The 24,239-nt window shown below is 37.8% G+C and overlaps 1 protein-coding gene across 13 annotated transcripts in view; it reads right to left on the bottom strand.

Moving 5' to 3' along the window:
- Positions 1-24,239, bottom strand: part of SUGCT (succinyl-CoA:glutarate-CoA transferase) — a 339,720-nt gene that overhangs the window by 39,952 nt on the left and 275,529 nt on the right. For 12 of the 13 annotated variants that reach the window (XM_069812412.1, XM_069812467.1, XM_069812380.1 and 9 more), the window contains one exon: positions 17,757-17,820. The exons of the other annotated variant lie outside the window; for it this stretch is intronic. In XM_069812412.1, the coding sequence (XP_069668513.1) occupies positions 17,757-17,820 (64 nt within the window). The remainder of the gene's footprint in view (positions 1-17,756; positions 17,821-24,239) is intronic. 13 annotated transcript variants of the gene reach the window in all.

Below are 24,239 nucleotides of genomic sequence, written 5' to 3' on the forward strand. Positions count from 1 at the left end.
TGCAAAACAGCCTGTGCTTGGAAGGGCTCCAGGCTTGCTGCCCCATCAGGAGCTGCCACTTTCCAGCTCTCCCGGTGTGCAATACAAGTGCAGGGCAGGTGTGAGAGCGCTTTTCAAGCATCACTGCAGCAAGCAGCACAGCAGCAGAGCAAGTTCTGGAAGGCAAAAAACTATGCTTGTCATCGCTAAATGTCATACTTTGGAAAATACCCCACGGTACCACACACCACCTTCTTCTGCTTCTTCTGCATCTTCTTCTTCTTGGGACTGCTTGGCCTGTATTCCTGCTGCTACTTTCTGTAGTTCTGTGACTTGCCTTTGCCAGGCTGCAAGGGATATTTTTGAAAGCTCACCTGAAGAATGCATCAGCCTGCTCCTGGCTGCACATGCGTGTTGTGTTAATGCTTGTGAGCATTGGCTCTGAATCAGAATCAGAAAAATAAAAATAATGTCCTGTTTCCACTTGCAACCTTTGTGTTATGTGTCCTTGAAAGTGGTTTTGGAGCTGAACCCCCCTGGCATTTCAGGCAAATAACAGTCTCATCATTACTCGACTCATGGTAAGTGCAGGGAATAGAATGGAATGGAATAGAACAGCATAGAACAGAATGGAACAGCTATGCTGTGTTGTGCCCAGAGTTGCGCATGAGAAGCTCTGACCTGGGTCTGAGGGCTCCATCCAGGAGAGCAGCTCTCTGCAGCGCAGGTGCCAGGCCCATCCAGGAGACAGGGGCAGGGACGGGCACACCTACAACATGGCTCAGGCAGGGACTGAAGGCCCCAGGCTGAGCTGAGACATGTCCCCTGGGCCCTTGGCAGGAGACGGGCAGGGTGGGGGTCCCAGGGGAGGCCGGGCCCAGCCATGGAGGCCTATGAGCACCCCCAGGACCCTGACAGAAGCAGACTTGCACGGCTCATACGCCCTCCTTTAGGCGGGGATGGTTGGCCACCTTGGAGACAGAGTTTTGGGCCAGGTGGACCTTTGCTCTGGTGGACTACTGTTGTTCTCAGGCTCGTGTGTTTTAGCATGTTTTTGCACAGGAAACGGGCCAGACATTTCTAAAAATGAGTCCAAGGAGCAAAAAAAAAAAATCCAGGGGTAATGAACAGGTACTGCTCACCTCCAAAAGGTTTGCAACCCTTTAGTTAAGGAGCGTGTCCTGCTTCAGACTGAGGCCTTGATCTCTGAGCCTCACTAGTGTCAGAGATGTGGGGTTTTGCCATCCTGTGGAAACCCAGCTAAACTGGATGAACACAGAAGACTTTCAAAACCTGCACTTCACACTTGCTTCTTGCAAATTTGTGCAGATGGTCCATTTATCTTGAGACAATCCACAGCTCTCACCCCCATCAGAACACGTGACAGAGGCCATGCCTAGGATGGGTCATGACTGCCTATTCAGTGCCTTCTGCTAGTGCAGGGCTGGGCAGAAATGTCATCAGAGATTTCCTCAGCATGTACTGGTAGGGAAAGGAGGATGAGAAAAGAAAAGGAAAGAAGGGAAGGGAAGGGAAGGGAAGGGAAGGGAAGGGAAGGGAAGGGAAGGGAAGGGAAGGGAGAGAAAAGAAAAGAGAAGAGAGAAAAGAAAAGAAAAGAAAAGAAAAGAAAAGAAAAGAAAAGAAAAGAAAAGAGAAAGGAAAGGAAAGGAAAGGAAAGGAAAGGAGGAGAAAAGAAAAGAGAAGAGAAAAGAAAAGAAAAGAAGAGAAGAAAAGAAAGGAAAGGAAAGGAAAGGAAAGGAAAGGAAAGGAAAGGAAAGGAAAGGAAAGGAAAGGAAAGGAAAGGAAAGGAAAGGAAAAAAGGAAAGGAAAGGAAAAAAGGAAAGGAAAGGAAGGGAAAGGAAAGGAAAGGAAGGGAGAGGAAAGGAAAGGGAAAAGAAAAAAGAGAAGAAGAGAAAAGAGAAAAAAGAAAAAAGAAAAGAGAAAAGAGAAAAGAGAAAAGAAAAGAGAGAAAAGAAAAGAAAAGAAAAGAAAAGAAAAGAAAAGAAAAGAAAAGAGAGAAGAGAAGAGAAGAGAAGAGAAGAGAAGAGAAGAGAAGAGAAGAGAAGAGTTCAGCTGGAAGGGACCTACAATAATCATCTAGTCCAACTGTCTGACCAGGGCCGACCAAAGTTCAAGCATGGTATTAAGGGCATTGTCCAACTAAATGCCTCTTCAACACTGACAGGCATGGGGCATCAACCATCTCCCAGGGAAGCCTGTTCCAGGGTTTGACCACCCTCTCAGTAAAGAAATGTTTCCTCATGTCAAGTCTGATCCTCCCCTGATAGACGCAGCTTTGAGCCATTCCGACGCATCGTGGCACTGGGTACCAGGGAGAAGAGATCAGCACCTCCCTCTCCACGTCCCCTCCTCAGGAAGCTGTCCAGAGCAGTGAGGTCACCCCTCGGCCTCCTTCTCTCCAAAGTAGACAAACCCTGAGTCCTCAGCCGCTCCTCTGAGGACATGCCTTCCAGCCCCTTCACCAGCTTTGGTACCCTCCTCTGGATGTGTTCAAGTATCTTAACATTCTTTTTTAAGTTGTGGGGCCCAGAACTGCACACAATACTCATGGTGAGGCCACACCAGCATTAAATACAGCCAGATGATCGCATCTTTTGACCGGCTGGTTCTGCTGTCTTTGATGCACCCCAGGATGTGGTTTGCTCTCTTGGCTGCCAGGGCACACTGCTGACTTTTGTTGAGCTACTGTCAACCAGCACCCCCAGGCCCCTTTCTGCAGGGCTGCTCTCCAGCCACTCCTCTCCCAGTTTAGACTTGTGTCTAGCGGTGCTACTCTGTCCCATGTGCAGATTCCGACATTTGTTCTTGTCCAATTTCATGCCACTGATGATTGCCCAATGCTCCAATCTACCCAGATCCCACTGCAAGGCCTCTTGTCCCTTGAGAGAGTCAACAGCACCTCCCAGTTTAGTATCATCAGCAAACTTGCTAAGGGTGCATTCAGCTCCTGCATCCAGATCATTGATAAAAAGATTGAACAGAACTAGCCCCAGAATTGAACCCTGAGGAACACCGCTGGTGACTGGTTGCCAGCCAGATGTAGCCCCATTCACTGTAACCCTTTGAGCCCTGCTGCTCAGCCAGTTCTTCACCCAGAGCACTGTTAGTCTACAGAATATAAGAAGCAACTCTCAATGGACCTTTATGGATTATATCCCTTCATGTTAAATTAATTAATTCCTTCTAATCCAAAATGAGAGTATATATGGCACTCTGACTATGGTCTGTTGCACAGGATCTCCTTTGGTATACAATATATCGAGGGCATGTGCCCACATGCCAAAGAAACTTGGGTGGAAGTCGGGCCAATAAACTCTTATATACAAGATTAGAAAACAAAATATGAAAAAATATGAAAAAAAACATAAATTTAAACTTACCCGGTTGTTTACACAGACAAAATAAATTTCAGCATCATATAGGTAATACAACCACAATACATGGCTTGAATCCAGCTGAAGCCTATGTAGTAGCAGTATAGGGGAGAGAAGAACTAGTTGGATATATATTCTCATTTTTCTCAAATAGATGCAATAGCATTAGAAAATACAATTATGTCCTATCCCGTATGGTGAGTGGTCACCTAAGAGTGTTAAGTACTCTGGTGAATGTACATTGTCTTAATAATTTGTCTTTTTTCCTATTACATAGCTCTCTTACAGCTACATAGATGTGAATCCATTCAATCATCTTTTTGTTATTATATGTTATGAATGTTACCAGTGGGAGAACACCACTGGTAAGTGAACTTTTTACCCGTTATATTTTAAAGTTCAGGACAAAATTGTTTTCTCTGCCAGCATGCCTCAGTCATCACATTTCACAGTTGTAGTATTTAGGAAAGACTGGAAATATTGGACCTGTGGAAGAAGCCAATGTATAATCAAAAGTCTTAAGTCTTTCAAAGGCTCTGTGAGTTGTACACCAATTACATCTGCTCCCAGAAATAACTCCTGAATTAAGTATAATCGCATTCCTGCCTGGATTGGTGTCTTTGGCCCATATGTATTGCTAGTTAAGTAGCTAAAAGCAGCAATGAAGTGGAAATCAGCTATTATCCCAGTATGATGAGCAAACCAATATGCAGTCCTTCCTCCCCAAAGTGGTGGTTCAAATGCCACCAGGAGCAGGATTTATTTCTTTTTACAGGATAGGAGGTGGTAATGATTATACTACTCAAATATAAAAGTAAATTTTGAACTACTAAATACTCTTCGGGTAGAGACATTAAGCACTACAAGACAGAAATTTCCTAAATTATGATTGAGTTTTCAGCCTTAACTCTTGACTTTTTAAAGAGCCTCTACAAATGGATCTTCTTAATATCTCTGTGTAATTATCAGTCAGTATACTGCAAAGTGTACCATGAATTGGAATGCTTAAATTTTGTCTTCCATATATTAGGTTCCATATTTTACTGTACATTTAAGTTGATTACTGATCATTACTTCTCATTAATTACAGTAAATTTAGAAAAATTATATGACAAAGCTCCTGAAAATAGAACTCAAGTCTTCAGAAAAGAGCAGAGCACTTTTACTGAGGACATGCTTTACTGTAAATAAGACAACATTTGTTTAATTCATTCATCTTGAGTTTAAAAATTATCCACAACTTTCTAAGGCATTTATCTTCAACAGTGCAATCACCAAAAATCATCAGAGCATGTAAATTCCCCGAATGTACCCAATATTTGAAATCTTGATATAAATAAATAATGTTTTTTTCCTCATCGTTGATATCACAGATAATTTTAATTACACATAAATATTGCTCAAGGACAAGCAGATAAAAAATCCAATATGATACCAGGGCTTAGCTTTTTTTTAACTTACAATAATTTCCTTCACACAACACTTTGTAAAAAAAAAAGTTAATATTTTAAACACAAAATATTCAGATTTCTGCATTTTCTGAATCACTTTTGCTTATAAATTATATGCATTGAAACTACGTAATTCTTCTCTCACTACAATTTTATACCAAATAACCTCCATGGGTATCAAGATTATTATGTTCTATAACAGTATATAATATACATTCATATGTGATATGTAAGTGTAATACATAATTATGTAATGGAAATATATTATATTATTTCATTGGAACTGGTGCCCAGTATAATATTGGTTTCCAAGAGTCAGATAAGACCTTAGACTTATAGTTTCTAAATACAATCAATAAAGCATTTTGATTCATGTCTGGGTACACCTGGGGAAAAGAATACCAGTCTCTGAAAATATCTGAAAATTAGAAGTATACGCTATGCCTCACAATATAGCAACTGACTGCAAACTTCCCTCATTTAAAAAAAACAAACAACCAAGACTTGAGGACATCTGGCAGAAAAATCTTGAAAGTAAATGCAAATTCATGGAAATGGTAACAGATTGCCACATGGAGGCTGGTGGTGGATGCTGCTGCTTTGAGTGATGAACCATTGTCCTGGTTTTGGCTGGGATAGAGTTAATTTTCTTTCTAGTATCTGGTATAGTGTCATGTCTTGGATTCAGTATGAGAAGAATGTTGATAATACACTGATGTTTTTAGTTGTTGCTCAGTAGTGTTTATACTAAGTCAAGGATTTTTCAGCTTCTCATGCCCAGCCAGCAAGAAGGCTGGAGGGGTACAAGGATTTGGAAGGGGACACAGCCAGGGCAGCTGACCCAAACTGGCCAAAGGGGTATTCCATACCATGTGACATCATGGCCAGTATATAAACTGGGGGGAGTGGGGCTGGGAGGAATCGCTGCTCAGGAACTAACTGGGCATCGGTCAGCGAGTGTTGAGCAATTGCATTGTGCGCCACCTGTTTTGTGTATCCCAATCCTATTATTATTATTATCAACATTTTTTATTATTGTTGTTATTGTTGTTGTTATTATTATTATTTTCCTTTCTGTATTATTAAACTGTCTTTATCTCAACCCACAAGTTTTACTTTTTTCTGATTCTCTCCCCCATCCCACTGGGTGGGGGGGCAGTGAGTGAGCAGCTGTGTGGTGTTTAGTTGCTGGCTGGAGTTAAACCACAACCATCTAGCGAGAATCTAAAAGTCATATTAAAGTAGTAGACATGGTAAATGCTTGCTTTCTTAAAGTCAACTGGAAGGAAGGTTCCAGGGTATTTCCACACTAGCCAACATTTTGAAAGACTTAAAATAGGTCAGGATAATGACTTGTAGAAGGTAAATGGCTTAATAGGAAGAAACCAAGGGTTTTGTATTAAATCCTCAGCTGCTACTCCAATTTCTCCTTTTTTCCCCCAGTAGTTTTCTCTACAGTGTCAGTATTACAGAATTACTCGAAGGATAGGTGAAACTGTTATCTTCCAATTTAACATTGCCATGCAGCTATACCAAAGTTACACTTTACCCATGTATTCTCAAAACACTCTTTTAGAGTTGGTGAAAGCTAGAGGATGGTACCTGAACCTATGAGGAACAAAAGGACACTTCAACATTTTCTGATGTTTTTTTCTCAGGAAATTCAAGCAAAAATGAGGAGTAGGAGGGTAGAGTAACTGTGCATTCAGCTTTGAGATAAAACAACTACTAAATCATACAGTGGGACATTGATTTGTTTGTAGTCAGGAAGTTAGGAAATAAAATTCCCTTTCAGGAATTACAACACTAGTCTTTATTCTAGCAATCTAGGAAGGCAGCAAAGGTAAATACTAGCAACACAAAAATCTATGCCCCATCTTTATCTTTTCTATTCCCCTAAGTATGAATAAATGTGAAAACTAGAATGGTTCCCAAAACAGCCTCCTTTGCCAAACTTACTGATCCCTAAAGTGTTCCCCATTGGGAGGTGAAGGCCAGATTTTAAAATGCAGGCATATTCAAAGGAAACAATAGAACTGTACACCCTTCATTTATTCACATAAACACCTGGCTTGCACATACAAAATAGTAAGTGGTGCATTCACATGATCAAGTATGTAACTCACTATATCGTTAAGGAAATATCTGATAGAACTGTATAGAAAGTTATCATCTTTGCCAAGGGTTTTTTGTTTTTCTAAATGAAGTACTCTAAGCACTTCCACAAAAACTTCTATCCCAAGAGACAAACCACACATGAAACCAAAAGAGTTTCTAATCATTACTTTGTCTCAGTCCAGAATTCAGTTTGACCTATTATTTTGAAGTTTTCACTGAACCTTAACCAGAACTGAAACAGAACAAGTACTACAGAACTTCTGAAATTCAGAATGCTGGTTTGACTAAACATAGACGCCAACTAGCAAAGATCAATTTAAGGAGGGGAACTTTCTGCACCAGCTGTGGCTTGCAAGGCCACAGTTCATTGTAGTATTTTTCTATCACCTCCTTCCTCAAATCATTCCCCATGTTTTCTCACCAGTGTGGTCCTTCAGTGCAAGCCTTCTCTTCTCTACCCTGATGCTATGCCATTTGCTGTGAACCACAGGTTTCTTGGTCAAAGCTGTTAGATTTTGCACATGCCTAAGGTGATCTTTGAGCCCAAACAATGACTCCTGTTCTCCAGCAGTGTAGTCCTGTGTACTGTAGGTCCTATTTTAATTTCTCTGCTATCAGCACAACCTCTTCTGATCCCTGGCACAGCACAGATACCACTGATGTTTCCAGGGCAGTGCCCTGCAGCTGTTTTGCTTTAGCTTCTCAACCTCTTAAGATTCAGGTGGCTGAGAAGATGACATAGAAAGGTGCTGGGAGCCCAGATGGTGGTTAGGTTCTGGCTGAGGAATGAGACCTGAAAACTAACAATTCTCCTTATATGAAACTCATATTTGAGGCATGCCCCCATCATATGAACTTTTTCCATTTTTAAAAGCTGTGTTTTCCAGGGAGAAAAGTTCACTGACCATTTCAGTAACCCAAAATGGCTCAAACTAGGTGACACTGAAAAAACATTCTGCATGGACAGTAAAGCTAGGAATAAATGGCTGCATGGCATCACCAGAACTCAACCTGGCTCAAAAGAAAAATCACTAGCTCAACTCCAGCTGAAAATTGTACTACCCAGTTCTTTGAGAAAGAGAAAGCAGTTCCCAAATGTAACTCAGCAAATTACAGCGCAGTTTTCATCATAGATTTACTCATATAGGAATCTAAATCTCATAGTCAAAGCAATGCGGCTTAATTTTTTAGTGCTAATCTTGTAATTTCTTTAGAATACTATAAAATTGCTATGAGTTTATACAAGCTTGTGTAAGCATGTCTGTGTTCATGTGCTGGGAATAGCACATGTGTGCATGCAGTTGTGCTTTCAGTATGTGCAAGTTGGACAACTGGAATTGGGTATTTGTGCATGATTGGCTTTGAAATTTTGTTTGCCCCACATGTTTCTAAATCGTACTGCCTCTCTTCACAAATGGGCCTGATTTTATGTTCCTTGTGATGTTTCTAAAAACAGTTTGCAAAGAATATTAAAAAGCTTGTTCTAATCTGCAAGACTCTGCCTCATTTCATCTCTGCATCCAGTTCAAAACCCATGAGGAACACTCTACTTACACACTAATCAATATAAATTTTTTATTGGCTTGCCACAGGCACAATCTCTAAACAACTTTAATTTAAAGCAATGAGTTGACATGAAATTTTGAAATTCATTAAGTTATCAATCCCCTTTAATAGAACAATTATCTGCTTTTTATATGGGTGAACTGTTTTTATTTACTGCTATGTTCAGTGTAGTTTCAGACAGCCAAAGAAACAGGGATTCTGTGCCTTCTTAAGGGACTCTGTTCCGTACCTTAACAGACTGTGTCAGGAAGATTTTTCTAATCAGGTCTTGACCCAATGCCTAATGTTTTCAATAGACCTTGGATTAAGCTAGTTCATATCTGTTCTGTCTTGGTTTAAAGCTTTTGCACACAATGATAGGATGGACAAGCTAGTTTTATTTGGAAAAAAAAAAGTTTACGTTTAGCAAAAACAATAGTTTCAAGTTTGGACCAAATTTGGTGAATAATATCAGCTAAATAAAAATCTGGAAAAAAAATTCACATTAGTCATAAAGCATTTGGAAAAACTCTTGGGAATTTCCCACCCTCCCAGAACCCCAGAAGAGCTCCAGAATAGTTAGCCAAACAGCAGGGGGGAAAAGAGGTGGCAGCAATGCTTTATTTTTGATATCCCAAATTAGTAAGGCACCATTTGGAATATTCAAAACTGATGTCCAAATCACCATGCTTCTTTTGAAGCAGGGCTTTTATGCAAGGAAGATCTGCTGGTGAATGTATCAACACTAATAGCACACACAAGTTTCAGAATAGGTGAAAAGGTTGTTGGATTCAAATTTACCCAATCAAAATGTGTCTTCATTGACTACATAAAGGGATCTACAGAGTTAAGAAGCATCAAGCATATTACTCTCTTTTCTATTCATATTAGGGGAAAAAAAGGCGTCTGAAGAAAAATAACCTGAAACGCAGGCACTTAAATGGAAGTACATATCTGGAAATAGTCATGCTGACACAGTCTTCAGGATTAAATTGGCAAGCAAATTAGACATGAGCTTGAAATGCAGCATGACAGCTAAATAGATCAATGTAATTTTTACTGCATGGGCAGACACCTCATATCTATAAGTTAGACATTGGTCTTTTAAAAAAGAGATTTTGATGCAACATGGGATGAACTTCTGGGTGGGACGTTACTACAAGGAGTTGTGGGAAACAGAAGGAAAAGGAGCAAAAATAATTGCAAGTTTGCAGTGACTAAGAACTCAAATATGCCCAACTTCAGGAGTTACAAATAAAAAAATTAAATATATGTGAATTTACTAACCCACAACAGGTACATTATATACTGGTGGTAGGCTCTTAATCACCTAAACAGTAAAGTTAACTCTATAAGCCTTATTTTGCCCCTCATTTCTACCCAATCCCTTCTTCCATAAATTACAGAGAAAGCATAGCATCAAATTTCACGTATTATCATTATTATAATTTGGAAAAAATGTGCATATTTATGCTCTGTAGTTACTTGTGAGTTCCTTCATCTCAATTTTTTGGATGAAGAAGTGAGAAATGTAACTTCATGGGCTAAGGGACTTGCCCAGAGTCAGGCAGGAGGTTTGTGATGCACTCTATACAACTGCAATTTTTTCCTGTAAATATGCAGTACACAGACTGCAATAAAAAACGACAGAGTTACAAAGCTGCTGCACTTTGCATACACAATGGACCTGAAAAGACCTGGGCAAATTACCCTACATAGTTTGTCAAACAGTCATCTAGATGTGACTTCTGTCATGTAAGTACTTTCATGGAGAGAAAAAAATAGTTAAAGGTCATGAAAGACAGGAAAAAAATATTGTTGCTCTATAAAACTAGGTAACATTGAATTAGAATCATGGCATGGGTTTTTTAGCAATTAATCTGATCAGGCATTTAAAGAAAGAGGCAGATAATTGATGAATTTTCCATCTCTTGAGGACTTCTGAATAAGACAAACTGTAGTCAAACACATGTGAAAGGAGTAAAACGATGAAATTCTATGGCCAATGGTGTAAGGTGGCAAACTACATGATCTAATGGCCACTGCTGACCATAAAATTGTTCAGTCTAGGTTCACAGAAAACAGTTTAAGTCCAATCATTCTTTCCATTCTCAGGGAGGCAGGGCTTGGGTCAAGATGACATGGTGGAAACACAAATGAGGATTAGTATACTCAGTATCCTAGGGATTAAGTAAAATTGTCTAAATGTTTAAAACATATTTTTACATTTAATGAAACCAAACTTTTTTAGCTAACAGTAGATTCCTTTTCTTATCCAACAATTATTAAAGATCATAAAGATATACTTACAATTTATGGGTGTTGAAGTAATTTGGCTGTTTTACAACACACCCGAGGCATGCAGATATATCTTTACAATCACACACCCTGAACTGTGTGAGCACCTGGCTGTGCTTGTTACAGATTGAGGGTTAAGAAAGTACTTTCTAAGTAACTTTACAAAGAAAGAAGTGGGAAACACATTTAAACAGAACAAAAAAAAAAAAATAAACAAAGCTGAATTCTAGGACTGTCACCATTGGTGGGAAATTAGTGAGTTTATTTGGCTATTCAGTTAATACTTCAACTTTTTTTTTCTCTGCATAACAGCAAGGTGATACTGTTTAGTTTACTCTCCATAAGAAACTATTATGTCCAGTTTAAAGGAAATTCTAGTATATTTTAGAACATATGGAGGAAAATAATAAAGAAAATATTCTCCAGTAAGTAGAAGTATAATTACCAATCAACATCCAGCAAAACTCCAACCATCATTTTACTTGACTTATTATGTACAGAGTAGGAAAATGTCCCCACTTGTCCACTGAAAAATTTTTATTTCCCCTGCGGATATGGCAGTGTCGGGTCCTCGAAAGAAACACGTGATGCAAGAAAAACAACTCTGATTGCCACAATTTAAAGAAAGACAGAAAAACCTAGGGTCTGCAGAGAGGATAGGCCAGCTCAGGCACCCTGAACAACAGTCCTGGAGAGCCACCGCGTGAGTAAGACACAGCGCTGTTGGTCCCAATCGGTACTGTTACTCAGTTACTCTGAGCCTCACAGAAAAGACTTCCACTATTTCTTAATTTCCCCCCACAACTGAAGTCCCAGAACTAGGTAAGAGAAAGCTGGCTTTTCTTCCTTAAGACATTAACTTTACAAGTATCAACTGTGGCACTAAAACCATTCTGGGATGTATAGCAAATTTTAAAATATACAGTAGAGAAATACTCTGGAAACATATGACAGAGGAGCAAAAATATGAAAAGGTTTGTTGTTTATGTTTTACTTTAAAAGAAATCTTAAAAGATTCCAAATTAAAGTATCATTCATTAAAAACAGACTAGACTTTTCTATATAATCCTGAAGCTTATAACATATTCCTTGCCATTCCCACCATCTCTTTTCTGCTTTTGCAATCAGTACAAATATATTGTTTATATATTTTTTAAGATTTTTTAAAGTATTTTGAGGATAGCTAAGCGAGCTGTCATACATCATTTCTGCTGAGTTCCTGTAATGGTCCTGAATTCCTCAAAATTGAAATCAGCTCTGTGAATGTAAAAGACATAAACAGTCAGCCCTGATGACTAAAAAAGGCGAATGAGGTAACGGTAATGCCGGTGAAGCTGTTTGTCTCCAATGTACCATAAATAGTGAAGTGAAATTAAAATTTTTCAATCAACATCAGTTATGCACATGCATGCATGCACACACGCGCACACACATGCATATGAAAAAACTGCCTGATGAGAAGCAGACAGGCTCAGAAGTTCAAGCAGAGGTTTTTGCAAAAAAAAAAAAAATTTGGGGGAATTTTTATGTTGTTGTTGTTCCTATATTGTGGGATCTCCTAGCTGCAGGAAACGATGGATTGGAGTACAGACTTCCTTAATTTCCTGCAAACTTCCCCCAAGCAGAAGTCACTTTTCTCTGCCATATATCTAGTCCTACTGAAGCTTCCCCCACCAGACTTACATTAAATGATCAAAAAAAGATAGCATGTATCACTAACAGCCATATCTGCTCCCTGTATTGAAATGTACTGATCAAACACAAAGATACCCCACTGTTATTACCACAACTATAACTGGTCTTCCCCATACATGGAGAAAATAAGCATAAATACATACATACCTAATAAATAGGAATACTTATTAAAAACAATACATAGAGTTTTTCTAAGAACTTCCTTCCCTTAGAAATCAAAGTATTTTTCAACTATTAACTAAGACATGAAAAACTGCAAACGATTAGTAAAGTGAGACACAGAGAGTGATTTGTCCAAGGTTAAGGAAGAAATCTGTGGCACAGTAAGGAAGTCCTATTAAATCTCTTGTCTCTTTGTCTTGTTCCTTAAAACCATTCTTCTAGGAGATTGATGGCAATTAGTCTCCATGGAACCATGACACCATTTAATGAATCATACGACAGGAAAAGCCTATCTCTGAAAAAAAATGTCTTTCCTGTTTCAATAGTATATTTGTAATGCACAGTGACAGGAGAAGACCGGAAAAAGGGACATTTCTCCTGAGTGGGTTGATTAATTAACATAGATTGCCTGAATTCAGTCCAAGAAGTCTATGCCAAGGAGGAATCCTTTACTGCCTTTCCTAACTGAGCTTGGAGCAGTCCCCCAAACACATTATCTCAATAGCACAGAAGGAAATCACGAAGCCAGGTATGAAATTGGCCTTTCTGAGCAATAAAGACATACTTGATGCAGATCATCGGCCGAAGGAGAGAAATAGTGTTTATCAACTCAGGAAATGGGGATGAGGAGAACATACAATGTAAACATTATCAAAACTAAGGATAGTTGTTTTGTCTGGAAGAGGTGTTTTACATGATTTCCACAGTTATATTGTTTCCTGTTTGATGAGAGATGATTCCGAAGTGTAGGCTTATATCCAAATCCCCAATTCGCTAAGGCTTAGAAGGGGTCAGAAATGAGGTTTATTTCACAGAGGCTCCTGCTAGTTAATAAATTCTACAAAGGTTGGTTTGTTAGGGACAGCTGAATGCATTGTGGTTTTTCCTTTTAAAAAAAATCATATCACAAACATTCTTTTGACTATAAAAAACTACTGGCAGCTTTTAAAAGTCAATATTAGACACTAGATAATGCAGAAGTTGGGAATATTATTATCTGAGTTTCCTAAACTATATAAAATAGATGATAATGGAAAAGGTTTGGGCAAGACTGCATTGCATCCATTAGCTTTTTCTACATAATCAGTATGGGTTGGTATCCATTATGCTCCACATTGCAACTCAGAATAAATTACTCAGTGGCTCCCAGAAACCCACATGCTACCGCTCTTTGGAAAAGTCCATTACTCTTTGGCAAAGCATTTCAAGACTAACCCAGACGCTAAAGCTTCTTGAAATTTTGTCCTTTCACTTAACTGTATTGTCTCTGTGCCATCCAGCATCATCTGCAATCTGGCACTCTATAAAACATCTCTCCCCTATCATTTTTGGCCCTCAAAAGTACTTTCTGTGTTCTACATTTCCCATTTTATTAAACTATATAATTTCTCCTCCAGATCTCTATGGAAAGGGCTAAGTACAACAGAGCTGAGTGAGGAGATACTGAGGTTAGTCACAGAATAAGAACATAATCCAAGTTGGAAAGGACTTCAGGAGGTCTCCAGTCCAAGCTCTTGCTCAAATCAAGGTCAGGTCTGAGGTCACACCAGAATGCTCATGGCTTTATCTAGTTGTTTCTTGAAAACCTCCAAGAACAGAGCCTGCACAACCTCTCTGGTCAACCTGCTCCACTGCCTGGCTGTCATCATGACAAAAAAGACTTTCCTGATATTGAGTCTGAATCTCTCTTGTCTCTCATCCTCCCACCATGCATTGCTGTGAAGAGCCTGGCTCTTTACGTTGATAACCTCCCTGTAGGTGCTGAGGGGCTGCTGCCAGGCCCCCCTGAGGCTGCCTTTTCCCCAGGCTGTACCAGCCCCTCTTCCTCAGCCTCTCCAGCTGAGATGCTCCAGCTCCTTGTCCTCTTTGGAGCCCTGCCCTGAACTAAAGATGATTAAGCTGACTTCAGCTATAAAGCCAGAACAGATTCATCAGTACAGCCCTGCAATCAGATGAACCAGTCCTGCAAAAAATGAGTGCAGTACAGTGCCAGGCCTTTGGGACTCAAGTGAGGCTCTCTCACAGCGTTGCACCTTCTATATATAATATGTCAAGTATATGTATATGTACACGTACATGTATATGTGTACAATAAGTCAGCTCTAGAATAATTTCATGACATGAATATACTGAACGGCATATGTGAAACATTATCCTAATGAAATCACTCAACTATCACAGAACCACATTTTTCTTTAAAATGATCTTACAGTCTTTTATACAGTCACTGTTAGTCAGACATGATGAAATCCCTTTTTCACATCCATTCTTGAATCTAAGCTATCTTGCTTGCTAACAGTAACAGCAGTGTATATGTGCAAGGACATTTTTCAGTGAATACTTGAAGCAAGAGATATAAAATACAGGGTCTGTATCTCTCCTACCCTCAATACAGATTTTGAAAAGAAAAGTGAATAGAAATGTGTTTTTTATAATGCGACTTCTCCCACTCCAGTTTCACCAGTACCTTATGATGTGCTTATCAGCACACAGTATATCTCAGGCTTGGAATTATAAAAAAAGGCAAGGGGGAAAGCATTGACTAGCTGTGGAAAGAACCCAATTCAATAACCATATCAAAAGATAATTAAGTAAAGGAGGAGTATGAATCACCAAGTCCAACGTTAAAAATGTAGCCTACATTAAAGCCAATGGCAAAATCCCTCAGAATTTCAAGATGCGAGATCTACAAGTGAGGATTCATATACAGATTAGAACCCACTCTCATAGTGGGGAGACCCCTGGAGAAGGACTACTCTAAACCAGTATGTTAGACACAGAGGCCAATTGTGATACTCAGAGCTGAAATCTGCCAGCATACTCTCACTGAATAAGTGTATGTCACTGGACTCACAACTTTACTTGCCAGCACAAGTCTGACCTCTGTCAAGAGCCTCAAGTGTGATGTCCAATTCAGTTACTGAAATACACATTAAAATCTGGCTTATATGGTTAAGAAATAACAGTCACCCATTTTTATTTTGGGATCAGTCTCCCCAGTGTCTTTAAGGGGAGACATTTTCAGTCTATTCAGTTTCAACATTCACATTAATATCTTAATCTTGCTTAATAAGCAACCCTGAGCCAGAAACTGAGAGCTTAGTACAGTTGTTCTCTACCAAATATAATATATTAAAATATAATCACATTGAAAAAAAAGTTGTTACTATTTAAATAGTCATTGAGAAGCAGTTTATCTACTGGGGTCTTCTCTGCACACTCTTCCCTGTACTCTTCAGGTATATCATTGACCAGGACGATTCCAGGGTACTTCCATTACCTACCATCAACAGTGGCAAAACTCACTATGCACTTTAATTTTGGGACAAAGTAATGTACACTCTTTCCAGTGATATCAATAGGTCCATTCTACTCACACTGAATGAGTGTCCTTCACTCTTCCCTCCCCTGCCTCTCCCCTCCTTATCCTCCCGTGCCAGGAAAGGAAGGAATTCTCCTTTTCCTGCTCAAATATCCAATAATCATTTCAGCCATCTGCTTCAATACAAGAAACTCCTCATAGAAGCCCATCTAAATGGCAAACCGTTAGAGATTAAGATGATTTATTTTAGTTTAGTGCAGTGTCACTGGTTTAATAAAATAAAAAATAACTAAGGATTTGGGAAATACTATGGCTTACTACCTAGGTAAAAACTCACTCTCTTGCCAATACATTCTATCGCTGCTGACAGACATTAGAACATTCCTTTCATCTCCTTCCTCTTCTTGCAGTTTAACCTATCCCCTTAAGGAGTATTTGCTTTCTCTAAGATAGATTATACATTGTATGCAACATGAAAACCTTACGTACTTTCTCTACCATCTGCAAGGCTTTTCTGCCCACTTCTTTAAAAAGAATGAAATCAAAACCCTTATTAGTCTTTTCATTTTGGATAAATAAACCAGGATTACTTTTCTGTTAGAGACTAAAACAAAAGGATTACTATTTCCAGATACGGGTATCTAAATTAGAGAAGCATTTTTGAATACAATCAACCAAACATCCAAGCAGAGTGGGACCAAATGTGGAATGCAAACTGTGATAAAGAACAAATATGAAGCATACACATACAGACACAAAACACCCCCTCTATTCATGCAGAAAATATGATCTAATACAGGACTGATTTCTTTCAAATAATTCTTTCTGCATCCCAGTGTGATTCCAGGATGTGCAAATTAAGATAAATTTTATGGGTCAAATTCTTCTTACCACTACATGTGCTCAAGTCAACTGAAATTGATGACAACTGGATGCTGTGTCAGAGGGTGGAATTTGGCACAGAAAATCACAATGTAAGGAGAATATGTTATAAAAATAAAAATTACATGGTGCTTTGAATGAAGGAGGAAACAATTCTCAATGTGGCTTGGGAGAGAAAAAAACATAGAGAAGCAAAAAAAGTTGACCCAATAGCTAGTAGATTATCAGATAAGGCTCAGTTGTCAAAACAGAGCCAACTGCAAGGATGTGAATGAGAATGTTCATAATGGCTCTGGACGAACATAACCCCATTCCATAACTAACTCCAATGGAAGTAAAGCTACACCAGCTCCACGTCCTGATGCACTTAGAGATTAAAAGAGAAGAGACTAGTTTATTACTTCTATATTCTTTGGAAATCCAAAATAGCTATCTAAGACTTCATTATTGCAGAGCTTCACGTCTAATCTCATTAAAAGAAATGGTGTGATGAAGCCTTCAGTACGAACTTCCCTCCTCTTTCTTTTTTTTTTTAATAACAGAAATGTCCCTAAAAGAAGCCTGTGTAACTTGCAAAATAGACCTAAATCAAAAACAGATTCACATATTTATGTAGATGATTTAGCAGTAATATTTCTAGCAGTGGGAGTTTGCAAATATTATCAAATCCATGTTCATGCTTTATGACAACTGACCGATGAAAACCAGAAGCTATTCTGACACACATTTTAACCCATTTTTCTGCTACTGGAATGAATATGAGCACAAATGTCTTCCTGGCTAAACTTTTGTTCATTTGAGTGAAATGTGAAGATGTGTCATGTCCTCAGCTCAGTTCCAGAACTACTCAGGATGTCATGTAGCATTTAATTTCAAGCTCCATTTAGAAAAAAGAATTAAACATCTAACCTGGAACAGCTATCTTCCCAGCTGTGGGATGATTCATTTCCATCACAAGTCCATTGTGCAGCACCTAGAAAAAAAAAAACAAAACCCAAACCACGTATGTAATAAAATAATATAATCAGTTCCTAAACTCAAGAGGAAAAAAAAGAGATAAATACTATCATGTTCTTTCACAGAAAATCTGAAAATACAGGGAGCTACAATTCAAGTAATTTGCTTAATCTGCAAAATGAAAGCCCTGATGTTTGACACTACTCTCTATTTATGCACCTAAATAAATGCTTCAGTAAGACTTTAGATGTCTAACGTATCTTTAAGCTCTAATATCCAACATCAAATATAAGAAACTGAGCTGCAAGCATGTCATGCTTTCAACCACCAAAAGACAACTGGTACCAACATGGAATGAGAATTAAAACCTTCACCCACTTTCACTTTTAATCTGCAGTATGTATTGAAGGCCTATACATAATTTATGCTCTCTAGGGTTTTCTTTTCATTGTTACTCAGTTGCTTTTGAGCTCGTGATGGATCACACTGTGAAACGCTGTCTTAGTAGCTCCTACAAACATTCAGGAAAGATGACATAATTTTGATGTTATTTCTGTTCTTTCGAGTGGGTATGCCATGCCTTGAGAGCCTTGTGTATATCTGTATGGGATGATATTCATCACAATTTCCAGTTCCTTGTTACTAACATCAAGCAGAAAACAATGTACGATACCAAAATTCTCAAATAATAGAGAAAAAGAAATTCATAAGAGCAAACTCACTGCTATTGTTAATAGAATTCTGCACCAAAGCCAATAAGTAATCTTTATCATTTCCTTACCTATTATTCTGCCATCCTTCTAACACTGTTATCTTAATGACATAATCAGAATTCTTAAAAATTATTTATTTTGTTATTGAAGTATGCTCTACAAATAAAAAGCCTCCCATTAACCAATTATTTTTATTTCCAGTGTAACAAGTCTAGAGTGCCTTGCCAAATGTATCAGCTATAGAAAAGCAAAGATGGGCTAAGACTCTTAAGTGATCATGTAATACATCTACCTATTCACCTTGCATCACAAACAACACTAGCAACCTTGACTATTAATGACAGGTGTAGGTCTAATTATTCTTGAAAATTTCCAGTTAATGAGATGACAATTTTCTTATGCAGTCTGCACCATATTCTCTACTTTTATTATTAGAAATTTTTCTCCTAATACATAATCTAAGTATCTTTGCTCTGTATTATACATCTTTATTCTTGTCTTTTCCCCAACTGGACACAGAAAACCAATCACTAGCCTCTTTATAACATTCTTTTACATACTGGAAGATTGTAATCACATCCTCCCTCAGTCTGCTCTTTTCTAGACTAAACAAAACTAATTCCTTTAACCATTCTTTCCAGGTCAAACTTTGTGAACCTTTTATCTGTGTAGAATAGGATGCTTAAGAAATTCCCATTCCTGAACAGGTGGTGTCAAAAGGTCAGGTCAGCTTTCTCTTAGCTTGTGGGGTGAGCCTATTTAGCTGACATTTAGAAATCCAGATATTTCTGATAATAGATGCTGGTGGAAGAATGTCTGTTCACTGGTCTAATTGTTTGGCGCTGTACCAAATCATTAGTTCTATTTCTCTTTCAGAAGGTTAAGGCCAATTTTGGTAGACGTTCAAGTGAGACATCCAGAATTTTTTTCCAAATGATAGAATTGGAAAATATAATTGCTTGTTTTACTCATTTTTAGAATCTTTCCAGTTATTCCCTTAATCAAACAGTATTGAAAGTTTGGCCTCCTTTCTCTGTAACTTACATTGGCATTCTTTATGCATTTAAATGATTATTTGAGACCTGAACGAAAGAAAACATGCTTATTTGAACTTGAAATCAACAGCACACTCAAGTGCATAAGTACCTCTTTAGATGGCAAATGAAGGGCTGTACCTAAAAGTGGCACCATTTGTTTAAAGAAAAACATACAGATTCTCTAGCAGCTACTCAGGGCTCCACAAAATTCATGCCTTCCTGTGTTCTGGGTCTCTAAATTCTTATTCTAATAAGGCAGACTTACATTACTTTTAAAAGATTTCCTTTTGTTAGACTCCAATTCCATCTCCCTTTTCTTTACAGAATGAACTAAGAAAAACCTGCAGTATCTTTGAGTATCACCAATCTACCATTTATTCCCTTTTAAAAGAATTGCTTAAGATGCAGTCAAGCTTCCTTTCTGTTTTCATGATAACTACGGTGTAGATTTTCCCTCTCAAACACATTATTTTCTTGAAAACACCGCAATTACCATTACTCTTATTACTCTTATTTTCTACAGTTATTAAGCCTATATTGGTATACTCAGTTCCATCTTTTCTTTTAAAGAAAGCAGCCCCCAAGCAATGAATCTGGCCAAAGACCGTTTTTTTCCCCCACATCAGCAACACTGTTTGAAAGAACTGTGTCATTTCCTGTTTCACGTGTTCCATTATTAGGATTCCCAAAAAAGAAATTGAAAAAACAACTTCACTGACTCCTCCTCACGTGCATTCTAAAAACGGTGAAGGAAACATATAAGATTACTGCATCCTAGCCTTTGGAAGAATGCAATGTTCAGGTTCATTATCATCAAAGACAAGGAAAGTCTGAGGACAAAATAAGAGACAAAACTTGAAGGCCTTCTCTTCCATTGTCTTGTACCACTCAAATGGTCATAATCCTTCTGATGTGGTAGAGTCCACTATGCCCTTTGTATTCACCTTAGCTCAGCATAAGGAACTGATGAATCAAGAGAATCATGTAAAAGATGACGGCCATCAGTAGATTCATTTTTTAATTCTTTTTTCCATATGGCTTACTTTCCAGGCTAGAAATACTCTATTATTATATTATCTGTTACCATTTGAGATTTTGTGAATCAAATTAATGTTTGGGTGGCATTTTACACCGATTGTAATGAGATCATTGTAAGGAAATCAGAAGCAGTCTTCTGTCTTTCAGTAATAACCTTTTCATGACATTTCATTTTATTCCAAATACAGTCATCTTGTTGATTAAAGAAGGAACCTCTCTTGTCTGTCTACTGGTTAATGAAATGAAAACCTGATATCACCATTTTGTAATCTTATCTCAATAACAGTACTAGCAGTGTCCTGCTGTTATTTGTGACATGTTCAAGTAGGATTTTTTTTGTCCTGTTCATACATGTTTACGTCTTTCCTCCTGACACTTAGAACTGTAAAGGAAAAGTCTCTCCTATTTGCAAGAAAGAAGAAATTACACAACATGAAACAGTAAAAAAATCTCTGCATTCTACTGAAGTAAATAGAAGACAGGGTTGCTCTGATTTGTGCCATCTGCTATAATGATTCCTGCATCAACTTTTGCTACATAAACTTTTTAAAAAAAATTTTGTGTTTTCTTGCAGACTGGATTTGAAAAACTACATAGATATCATCTATACAATGCAGAATATATGTAATCCTCTATCATTAGTTGCTAATTCTACTTTGGGATTATTTATTTTATATGCAGACAGTATCAGATTTGCCCATGTTACAAAACCAAAATACTGTTTGTTGATGGATAAAAACAACAGAAGTCACTATATTTTACATTTATTTAGCCAGTATAGGTTACTACACGACTTTATTCAAACTACAGCAAATAGAACAATTCATATGATTATGTCTTCTAACCACAGAGAATAAAATAATTTAATTAAAAAATTACTTTATTATTATTTTCCCAAATGCAAGGAAGTCCACCTAGAATCTTTAAAGCAAAGATCTTAACGTTTTACTTGTGTCATGCAAACCAAGGGTAATTTACTATATTTCATCATATATATTCTCAGTTCTTTCATCATTCCCTCTTAGCTTGTCACGAGAAAAACTATGGAGGATACTTACATCAGCTGCTATGAAGCTTACAGAAATTGAGATATAATAACTTCAATGATTAATTTTGCTCTTTTCCCTAACCTTGTTAATAACTGCAAGTTAAAAAGTGGTTAAAATTTTTATAACAGGCAGCGTTAAAAGCCCTTAGCCATCTGCTTTCACAAGGAGGATCAAATATTAACTCTAGTTATTTCTTGTATTCTCACCTTGTTCAAAACAATTATTCAACTGACACTACTTTTCTGCATTAATATTTATATTACCAGTGGGCATGTTCAGTTGAATACTGTAATTTTTCTTTCAGTATTTGAGTCTCTTTTGAGTCTCACTTAAAAGCTAAGTAACATACAAAGAAGAAAATGAGAATAAAATTAACTTCAAAAGAAATATAATTATGATATAAAAATACAATATGGCTGCAGAAACAATTTTAAATTTCATCTTCATCTAAAAGACTTGCAAGGCTGAAAATCTAGCTACAAACAGGGGTTTTATCTTTGACTGTTTGGGAGTTAAGACTCATTCTTTACAAGATCATACGGTACATGCAGTGGTGCAAGACAATTTTTCAACTTTCGCAGATCCTTCAAGGAAAAAGGTGAAACTCTCATTTTTCTACAACTGTACTGTTCTTTAAGGTAGTAAGACATACAGACTATTAACGCGTATGGTGGCTTTCTTTAGGACTTATGTGTGAGTACCTATTTACCTATCTAAAAAACAGCTAGAAAAACTATCACCATGCAGGATATGGCTTCAGGATGATTTAAAGGAATCTGTTTTTTCTTGGACACTGCATAACTTGTAAGAATATCTAATGTCTGGTGATAGGTCCCTTAATTGATAAATACAATAACAATACATACACAAAAGGGTTCTTTCGATAAAAAGATTATATAGCAAAGTACCAAAAGCTGTGAAACAGAAATTAATCATGAATATTATTATTAATTAGCATTAATTTTGCTCACATCCCTCAAAAATGAATGGTTCTTACATGCTATGGAAGTAAAATACTTAACTGTATTATTGCTGCAGCAGCACAAATGGCGGGCAGGAGAATCAGAAACATTGTTTCTGCCTTTTTTCACATGGATAATGGGGTGTTTGTCCACCTATTAAACATCTGGCAAATTCTGCAATGACCATAAGGTTCATTTCAACTGTAATGTAACTGATTATGCACGTAACCAATCACCCATGACAATGCAGTTTCTCTTTGAACTGCCATCAAGGTTTCAAATCAGTTCTAGGTCCTACCTAAGATACAATCAGCTTCCAAATCCTAATCGAAGGAGATGCTGGAATCAGAATCAGAAACATATCAAACATGCTGTCAGGCCCCCCCTCCTCCCTCCCCCCTTCCCCCGCCCCCACAAGTTTAAAAAGTTCTATTTAATGTAGAGCCATGCATTCAAAATATGCATTTGTACTGACACCACTCTCTCAGTTTCATCTAGAGTTTAGTGAAAAGGATTTTCAGGGCCACAAAGGAAATGATGTAACCATTTTCTCCATATTTTTGTAGCCACAAGATAGCTGCCTGTTGGTAATATAATTACTACTTGTGCCTCCAAACCACAAGAAAATAATAATACTGTTTTTCCTGTACATGCTGAACATAGAGCTATGGCCATAATCACCCCCTAAAGAAGTAACAGTGTGTGTTGTGAACACAATGCCATATTGGAATTGCATCCCACATCCTAAAAGCACCTCTTTCCAAATAAAAAGATGTTAACTCATTTGATATTTGCAAAGGATATTAAATGTATCCCTATCTGATGCCTGGTTCTGCTTGGTCTCGTATTTCTAGAACGGTGTTACACAGCAGAATGTTTTGCATATCAGCATGTTCCCCCTCCTCTTTTTCAATGCAATAGTCCCAGTATTTTCAATTCCTGTTGCTAATGAAAGTTGTCTTTTATCACTAATAACTTTACTATTATTCTTTCCAAACACAGCTTCTAACATATAGGGCTCACCCGGAGAAGGTAATATCATCTCTCTACTGTATGAGCCATGTAAGTATTGTTTTAGTGAATCACATCTATCTCCACTTTACCTGCACCCACCTCTCATATTTGAAGTATTTCACCATTTCACGCTGGAACAGTACATAATTTAAACAAAAGTAATGTTCTTTACAAATTATTGAATGAGTGAAATCTGGGGGTTTTTGTTTCTCGTTGCTTAATTTACCTCTTTACTCCCAGTCACTTATTCTGACACACTAAATGCTGTGAGTATTAGCACTACATCTGTGATACTAAATGAATACAACAAAAGAAAACCACAGTTCACTGGAATGTCCTTATGCTCCATTTCTGCTTTCTGCTAGGCCTGTGTCTTACAGATTGTTTGCTCTGGTGAACTTTTTCTTTTCTTTGTGGGTGTGAGGTGATGGCTTTGACAAAGTCCTTCTTATGCCACAGCTTCACAGCTTTTTACACACATGCTGTAGACAAAATTACTTTTTATTGACATTCCTAGGGATGGGGTTTTGATGTCTGAAGAATATATCTTTGGTTCAAAAAAGTCCTGATCCACATAACCACATTCAAATACTTCTTGCTTTTCTACTTGCCTGCTGTGTCT

Source organism: Haliaeetus albicilla, chromosome 2 (assembly GCF_947461875.1).
Source record: "Haliaeetus albicilla chromosome 2, bHalAlb1.1, whole genome shotgun sequence".
In the NCBI taxonomy this organism is placed as follows: domain Eukaryota; kingdom Metazoa; phylum Chordata; class Aves; order Accipitriformes; family Accipitridae; genus Haliaeetus; species Haliaeetus albicilla.